Source organism: Actinia tenebrosa, unplaced genomic scaffold, assembly GCF_029948245.1.
Source record: "Actinia tenebrosa isolate PJP-AT-01 unplaced genomic scaffold, QUT_ActTen_1.0 PGA_scaffold15__27_contigs__length_11533743, whole genome shotgun sequence".
NCBI classification, from domain to species: Eukaryota; Metazoa; Cnidaria; class Anthozoa; order Actiniaria; family Actiniidae; genus Actinia; species Actinia tenebrosa.
The window spans coordinates 2408730-2417956 of NW_028292575.1; the positions used below are offsets into that span (position 1 = coordinate 2408730).

Sequence of the window (9227 nt, forward strand, 5' to 3'; positions counted from 1 at the left end):
TAATGTTCAAATAATTCTTTCCTCAGTTTTGCATATTTTTTGTCTATATATTCCGTAAAATATCCTAGGCTTATAAACGTCTAATGGAAGAAAGCACGTGCTGTTTGTTCGACTTGGCTCTTATCCTCAGACCCCGCGCCATCAGTTTTAGAGAAGGGTTGGAGAAGGATTGGAGAAGGGTTTTCCTCACGTCTGGCTTCCCCCCTCCGCAAAAATTACTAAGGATCTAACCAGTTCAAATCCATAGAGGGCCACAAGTTTATTAGTGTAGTACACTATTTAGTGCCACCCTCATTAAATAAAGTTGTTATTATAGTGGAAAGAGTGTTAAAGCTTCGTTATGCTGAACCACTAGTTCGCTAATACTAAGTGCTTCTCTCGTAGAACAAGGACTACGAGCTATTTAAGTAATAAAATTTAAGGTATTTTGCTCGGAATGATACATGATTATAATCTTACTGATGTGTCATCGCCGCACGTTTCTCCTTTCGACATTTTTTTTGACTTTTAGGTTCCTCAGGGGAAAATCGAAACTGTCCCTTTTGTTTTTTGATGGACCAAGGACTCTGTACTTTCTGAATCAATCATGACAACCAATCGAGTCTAAAGAATAAATATAGTAGGTCTAGTGTAGTGTAAATTACCAACCCAATGATACTGTGTGAAAGTTCAAAAGTCTCTCAAGTGCTCGTTTAAAGCAATGAAGAACACACTGCTCAATGGCCTGATATCCGGGTCTTTTATTTCAATTATCTGATTAATGTACTTTTGTTACTTGCTAAGCAATATTCTAAACGCTTAAATCCAATTCTTCAAAAAGAAATAGTGTTTAATTTGAGCTACAATTTGAGCTTTTTTTGGAGGGGGGGGGGGGGGGGGGGGCTTAACTTAACCGACTGTTCATTTTGGAGATAATTAATTTATCAATAAAAGCCCTAACGTTTTTACGCCTAGAAAATTATATTTGAACAACTTTAGATGCTTACCTGGTGTTGTAAATCTTTATGATAGTCTCTACCATCATGCAATTAGCCAGGAAATAGAGGAGCAAGCAAATGACTTAATCGGTGGAAGACTAGTTAATTTAGAATTTGTACCAGTTCAGCAACAAAGTAATGGTAGCGACTGCGGAGTTTTTTCAGTTGCTTTTGCTACGTGTTTGGCTTTTGGTACTAACCCCAGTCATGTAACTTTTGATGTTGCTAAAATGCGTCCCCATTTATTAGCTTCCCTTAAAGGTGGACAAATAAGCATGTTTCCAACTTTTTAATTCATTCTTTAGCAAAGAAAATTATTAGTGATAAGTAATAGTCAGTAATATGACATAAATATTATAATAAATAATTTTTAATAAATAACCAAAAGCAAAAAGCTGATAATCAAAATAAATACTTCATTTAAGCGATTTAAATCAGACATCTTTTCATTGGAACTCAGTGAATAAAATGTAAAAATGTTTGTGTCTGAACTGTCCAGCATTATCAGCTTCTTACTTTAGGCTCAGTCAAAACAGATTAATTCTGCTTTGAGAAATACACCAACATATTAAAATCTTTTCTTTCGAGATTCAATCTACATCTCTTATTATGAAATCTAGTGACAATATTAAAATAAGCAGGAACCCATGTTCAGGGAAATGGTGTATCAGGGAAGAAACAGTAACATGACAATGAGTCATACATAGAGCAATATTTCTAGCAATAAAATTAATTAATAAACATTTCAGTTGCTATTGAATATTATTAGACCTCTGTTTACCTTTGGCATAATATTTTTCAATTTCTCTCTGGCTAAAAAATTGTTAGTTGAATCAAAATCAGTATTCATGTGTTAGCCACAGTTATCTTCTTAGCACATAATCTCAGATGAAAAATTAGGCCATAGGTAAAGAGTTATTTTCACTTTCTTTTTCCTTCATGCCCTTTTTCATATCAAAATTTAATTTTTAAGATTGTTTGTCCCCTCCATATTTGGACTTGTTGAAGAACGTGAATAAAATTGTTGCTTTATTTCTAGTGAAATAGTAATTGTGATGTTTTTGTGTTTTGTGCCTGTCGCAATGTAATAATGATTTCTCCTGGTATAATGTTATTATAGAAAAAACTTTAAACATTGTTACCACCCCTGCTTTTTATGAAAAATGTACTACTCAAATGGCACTATGGAAGGACAAAAATTAACAAGTGCAGAGCAAACCCTTAAAATGCGGTCAACGATTGGTACCTGGAATTCAGGTGACCCATTCTGGTTGCTGCTTACAAAGTTTGTGGGCAGTGTTCCTTCCAGAATAGTGTATTTTCGCTGCAGTAGACCAATCACTCTTTCGACGTGTATCCTAACACTGGCTATCCCCCTTGAATGTTCAACGTCAATGGGATCTAACTGGGCTTTCCCTTTGGTAAATGCTGGAATTACCAGTTTTCCATGCTTTAAACCAACACTTTCTGTGATGGTAAATCCCCGATCAGCCATGACTGTATCCCCTGGGGTCAACTTATCTAAGAATCCACAATTCTCAGTTAAATATTTATCTGAGGTGCGGCCACCCCAAGCTTCAGAAACAAAGCAAATTGTACCTTGGGGAGTGATACCAATAAGGATCTTTATGGTGTTGTGGTGCTTATAAGATGAGAACGTTTGAGCTCTGGCCATAAGATTTGTTGGTTTTTCAATAAAAACTTCAAAGCAATCGATTATGACAGTTACTTTGCGCCTAAATGTATATTGAAAGCACATTGGCATAGTTTTCCACAACTGTTCCCTTTCAGGCCAATGGATAAAGCAGGACAACCTAGAATCCATTGCCAATATCCAAGAGGTAAATATTCTTGATACACTTGACAGGGACACCACGAAACGATACGCTAGGTCTTGAAAGGGAACGTTTAGTCTCAGCTTCATCAGTACCAGCACAAATTCTTGAAATCTATTAAGAACTGTAGATTTCCGTTGAACATGTGGCGCGACATGCTCAAACACCACCATCAGGACTTCATAGGAAGGTAGTCCTGTGTAAAATCGAACTTTATCAGCTGTATCGAAGAATTCTCTGTCCGGAGCTTGATATGCAGATTTTAAAAACATGTATTCAAATTCATCTGTCTGTGTGTCAGCGTTCTGTGAACCTTCACAATAAGTTAAGTCTAAGTCCATCTGTGTTGACTCGTCCTTGAAAGTCACTACGGGTGTCTGGGTGCTCTTGTCGAGTATTTCTTCACGCTCATCATTCGCACTGCTGCAAGAAGGCTCAATATTAAAACATGAATTACTCTGTGTTTCGGTAGAAAACTCTATATCTTGGACAGCATTCCCAGTTTGATTCAAGTCCTTCTTTTTCCTCTCGACTCCAAGTTGCTGATGTTCTATGATTCGCTTCCTGCGCTCTCTTGCCCTTTCAGCTCGTTCTGTCTTAGCTTTCGCTGCTTCCTTCAGATCTTCTTCCAGTAGTATAGGGAATGGGGGTTCCAGCGCAATCTCAACACGGGCAAGACCCGTGTCAAAAATCCACCTACGGAAACAACCCACTCCAAGTGTGGTTGGGGGCAACAGCGCAAATATGTTAGTCTATATATGGAGTGCGAAGATTGTAAGAAGTTCGTTAACGACTTTTGCATAATTTGTCTAAGACCTAAAGTTATCGTACCTAAGCCCAAGGGTTTCTGGTGTTGTGGTAAGAAAATGCAAATAGAAGACGACACGTCAGCACAGTGTTACGAGTGTGGTAAGAATATTCGTAATGCCGTACCAAATGCCACCAAAGAGCAGTATTACGCCAATGGAGGTCGTAAGAAGACGCCATATAAGAGAATAAAATACTTCAGAGACTGGATGAGTCATATCCAAGGTTATCGACCGGTATATTTAAACAACGAAGTAAAGAAGAAAATCATAGACCATTTAGAAGAGCCAACCCCACAAAGTCTACGGAAAACGTTGAAAAAATTAAAGCTAGGGAAATATTACAAAGCTATTCCCTATCTTTTGTCTGAAATTACCGGTAAGTCTATTCCCGAGGTTTCTGATATGAGCAGAGCCGAGTGGTTATTCTGTCGGCTGGATAAGGATATTCCTTATTACCCTGACGTAATTTACGAAATATTTCACAAAATTGACCCCAACCACCCCCTGTTAGGATGGATTCCAAGAAGATAGTGGAATTGGCGCAAGATTACGCGTAATTTCCAGACTGCCGTTCGATATGTAAACGAAATCCTGTTACGCTCTTTTCAAAACTGATGTCTAAGCGAGCTTTCTTTGAAGCTCCTTTTTTGCCTCCTGGTAGATCTTTTTGCGAGATTCCTCGGAAAGATCTTTTACAACTGTTTTTTTATTCCTTATATCCGTCTTTAGTTTTTCGTATTTGTCTTCTTCGGCTAAGATAAGCGAGAATTCTACGTCGTCTATCTTTCTGTCACGCAAAGCCTTTGAGACAAGATCGGTAATTGTATTTACTTTAGCCCTTGACAGAGCTATTGTTGTATCGTGTTTTGATATTTTGCTTGACAACTGTTTCATAATACCCGTAGCAACAGCAGAAATAATACCACAGGCTGCCCCAACGCCGGCCAAAGGAACTCCAACGATTATTCCCGGTCCAGTAAGCGAAGTAGCAACGCCGGAGCCCGTTAACACAACAGAAATGGATCCTGAAGTTATCGCAATCTTATGTAGCGTACTCCGGGCTCTGGCGTACTTTTTCCTGACCTCTTCGTAGTGTTTCGTCTGCCCTTCCAAGTAAGCCAGGATTAAATTTGCTTTATTCAGACGAAAGTTTTCGGCGTTTAATTCGTTAGGACCTGTGTCCTTAGTGGTAGTATGGTAGTTTGAAACATCTGGGTACAACTGAGGTGCTGATGGTATAACATCCATTATATATACTAATGTACGACGCTTTTGGGAATGATATTGAGGAGCAGCCACATCACGACAACCGGGATTATGCCAACTGGAGAGCATTTAGGAAGATGTTTCCGCATGCAGACCCTAGTAAGTTCGAAAGAAGACCCGATGGGATTTACTATAAAGGCTCCAGAATGTACAGCAATGCGGACTTGGAGCCAAAGAACCCAAAACCCGAGCATAAAGAAAGGCAGCCTAATTTTCCAGAGAATTTATTACCGGCAACGGAGGATTACCCATTTTACGATAACAAAGGCGGCGCAAATGACTTTGCTAAGATGGTTACCTCCTTAGAAATCCCCGTGGGTTCTACGACTTTCAAAATAAAAGTCAGAGACATCTTTAGAGAAACTGCCATGAAACATACCTCAGGGAAAGAATCCAGAGAGTGGTTATCAGGCCCCAACATGCGGTATTGGCCGCAGCAGTTGAACTTTGCTGTCTGGGCTGCTACTAAAGGATGTGGTATAGCCGCGGATATGTTCCATATTCCTTTCCTGCGATTTCATGTTGCTTTTACTATTCGTAGGATATTGTTTGAGTTAGGAGCACCGCTTCCTAGTGACACTATCTTTAACCCAAAGGATAACAAATATGATAAAGTCGCATGGGAGCGATTAAGGAATGAGTTTAAGCTTACCAACCCTGATTTTCGCAACAAAGAGGGTGCCGCCCATGGTTTAGGGGAGACTTACACCTATGCTTCGTATGTTGGTGCCAGCATAGAAACTCCGGGTATGGGGTATCCTAGCAGATGGGAATTCTCCGACTTGGGGGGTAAAGCGTCAAAAGGTGACTTGATTTACTTCATAGAAAGCAAAGAGAAATATCCTTGGGCGCCTTTCTTTGCCGCAAAGGGCATTGGACTGAAAAACCTAGCAAGGATTAATCGAAGCATTGAAGCCTTTGTTTACTGTATTCTAGGGGCCCAGGTTAGCACTCGCAGCCCCATCGTAGATGCCTCCGGTGCGTCACAGGAAACGCAACAAGTATTCCTTGTCCTCTTCGAAAGCGCTGTTATCGAGAATGAGATTTCTAAGTCGGTGCAGAGATATCAACTTGCAGTGCAGCAGTCTAAAGTGCGACTGGATTACGCTTTGTCACCTGGTTGTTGGCTAATGCCAAGTAATTTGGTCATCAACGCCAATTCCGTCGTGGGTTACAACAATAAGCTGCAGCGAGCTACCAAGGACATGAAGTTTGGGGCGAACGACGTGAACTCTGACACTCTTAGAAGCATCCCCCATTTCGTGGAGAAGCCTAAGAAGGAGCACGTAGAAAAACCATCGAAGAAGGCGCATGTAGAAAAGCCACCAAAGAAACCAGTAAAGAAGGTTACCGAGGAATATGACCATAACCTGCTAAAAGCCGGCTTAGCCGCCGCGGGTGTTGGTCTGAGTTATTATATATGGCGATGAACAACCCCTACGTAGCTGGAGTAGATTGTGTTTATACGACTTACACAGGCGAGAAAAAATACAACCAGGCATCTTGGGTGGACGTCACCGGGATGTCTGTGGATCTGAACTACTCAGGAAAGAAGTTAATCCTTTGTAGTATTTGCCTCGGATCAGTAAGTCACACCAACATTGGTTTTAGATTTTGCGATAACAACGGCGTACTACAACCCATGCGCGTGAAGACGAACAACAGGGAGCCTGCGCATTTCTCCGTAGAGCCCAACCCCCTAAGCAACGAGAATCAATCCGTTTGGACTTTCCATATAGTCGCCGATTGCCATGGAAAGGTAAAGCTGCAGATAAGAGTAGACGATACGGGAAAGGTTACGGTAAATAGCATAGAAAATCAAAGGGATAGAGCCTATAATCACGCAACCATTAGCACTCTTACGGTAATAAGTCTCTAGAAGCAAATTTATTTGCTGGAATATATGAACCCGCACGTAAAGGAAGAAGGCTTTCATTACTATTTAGGAGAGATTCATTATCAAGGGGATGAGTGGTTTGATACCGAAATTTGGGCAAAGGTTGGTGGTTTAGGGTTGCTTATATGCACCCCCAACATTCATCTACGCAATAGCTGTAATCTTGGGTTTAGGATAGTAGATGAGACCAACACTCCACTATTTCCATATAGGGAGGAAAAAAATAACAGGCACTCGTCACACTTTACGTATGAGGCCGCACGTGGTGTTAGTAAGGAAAATCAACAGCCGGTAACTTTTCATATGATAGTCAATTGTCAATATGCAAAGCTTCAAGTTCGCCCCAGCGATAATTTACAAGGTTTTCCCAATAGTAAAGGCTTTGTCGTATTTAATACCATAACGCAAAATGGCGGCTTGCCGGATGCTGTTTGGAATCATAAGACCATTTCTACCATGACCGCCATACCACTAGTTCCGCATTATCAAGGCGGCGCGAATACTATCTTTACTTACCCCCAGTCGAGGATGCCTCGGATGCCTGACGACGATAAACCACCAGTAATACACGAGGACAAGATTAAGCCTTCATCTTCTTCAGGAGTACCACCCCAATAGCGACGACCAAGACCCAAATGTTGTTACCCACGAACTTCAATAGTTCTCCGCCGGTCCTAAGCACCAGGCCAAGAACGCTACCCAGCAGCCCAGGAAGACTGGCTGCCATCTTTTTTCCCAAGTCCGTCAGTCCCTTACCTAATTTCTTTACGCCTGCGCCTGTAGCCTTAAGCGCGGATAGGATAACTCCTACTACGGTGCTAATAGCGACCGCAAATGCCAGTGGAACGCCATACTTCAAAAGGGCTCTTTTTACCTTTTCCTTGGTGGTAAGTCCCAATTCTCTTTCCAGGTTGTCCGTTTGCGCCTGTAATTCCGCAAGGTGTGCCTGAAGGGTTTCTAGTTTTCTTTGAGCTGCCTCCCTTTCCTCTTTGGGGCGAGTCGGGTCATTGATTATTTCCCGCTGCCGCTCTATTTGCCCCTCCAGGTCTTCGATGGCCTGATCTCTTTGTCGGATTTGTTCTTCCTTAGTGTTAATTTCGGCAACCAACTGCCGCCGCTCCGCCAAAGAACCAGCTATGGTAGTTCGTAAGTTCTTAGCTTCTTCCTTGCTTATGTCTAGGTCTTGCAGGGCAAGTTCGAAGGCGCGTCGGGTTTGGTCTCTTTCGCGTAGGGCATTGTCTGTTCGTTCTCTCATTTCTATTATTCTTTGGTTTTTATCGTCAAGTTCTCTCTTTCGAGCATCGAGGAGTAGTCGGTTTTGTCTCATGTAATCTGCTTCCCTTTCCTCCATCGCTTGCTTTAGCTCTTCTACTTCCCTTATCGCCTCAAGGCCTTTTTGTTGCCGCTGCATTGTGGTCTTAACTCTTTCGACGGCTTCGTCAATATTCTCACTATTTTCTCTCATTCTTTCGGGTAAGTTGGGTTCTCCTAATGCCTTTCTAAGGGTTGAAGGAATATTTTTATCTGCGTAGTATTTACCATTCATGTCCCTGATGACATATGGATGAGCATTAGACCTATTTAACCTTGCTACTACGACTTCCCTGCCCCATTCGTTATCCGCGTCAAACATTACTTGGACTTTGTTTGGATCCCAGTTTGGGAATTCTTCCTTGATCCTATCAAAATCGTCTGGGGTTTCTTCCATGGATTCGTCCATTTGTTCCTGAACCCTACTAAGCCATGCAGCGCCGGGGGCTTCAGGAATGTCGCCGCCTGGGCCTACTACGTAATCCATTTGCAAAAATTCTGGAACGGATTTGTATGGATTTTTTCGTGTGAACATACGATTTAATGTGGCCTTGACCCTCCTCCACCTACTACCAAACGTGTCTCTTAAGGCTGCGTCGTATATCAGGGGGTCTTCATTGCCTTTAGTCCATGCGTCGAATTCGTCGTCGTTAATGTCTACTTGACCTTCCTCAGTGGTGGGGTCGAAGTCTGTTCCTTCTACTTCCATTATATATGATAAGCTCAAAGTTAAATCCCAACGTATTACCTAAGCAGGTTGGCGGGCTGAAGGCAGAACGCACCTTTCATCGGGTCACCTTTACCCCCAGCAGCGCAAAGCCAGGGGAAACCCTGTACGTAGGCGTACCCCGTCTAACGGATAACCTAGTCTTAGTACCCGGCACGTTAGCGTTAAGGTTTGACCTAGTAATACAGCCAGATACCGCAGACGCGCGTTATGTGGTCAATAACGTAGGCAGGAACCTCGTCTCTAAGATGCGGGTGAAGTTCGCAGGGGAATCCTTGCTGGACTTAAACAGGTATGATTTGTATACCACGTACAAAGACTTATGGTTGACTGCATTTGACCGCGCGCAAAGGATAGAGCAGGGAATCGCCAGTGAAGCCATACGCAAAGTAAGAAGCGCAACCT

General features: G+C 42.0%; 1 protein-coding gene across 1 annotated transcript; it reads right to left on the minus strand.

Annotated features, from left to right (window-relative positions):
• Positions 1 to 1251: 1251 nt before the first annotated feature.
• Positions 1252 to 3500, minus strand: LOC148910829 (uncharacterized). Its single transcript, XM_089030787.1, has one exon. The coding sequence runs from the start codon at positions 3151 to 3153 to the stop codon at positions 2146 to 2148; it is 1008 nt and encodes a 335-aa protein (XP_088886913.1). The 5' UTR covers positions 3154 to 3500; the 3' UTR covers positions 1252 to 2145.
• Positions 3501 to 9227: the final 5727 nt, after the last annotated feature.

Bases quoted from the DNA above. Each gene is read 5' to 3' on its own strand.
- LOC148910829 (XM_089030787.1), bottom strand. From the start codon at position 3,153: ATGGACTTAGACTTAACTTATTGTGAAGGTTCACAGAACGCTGACACA.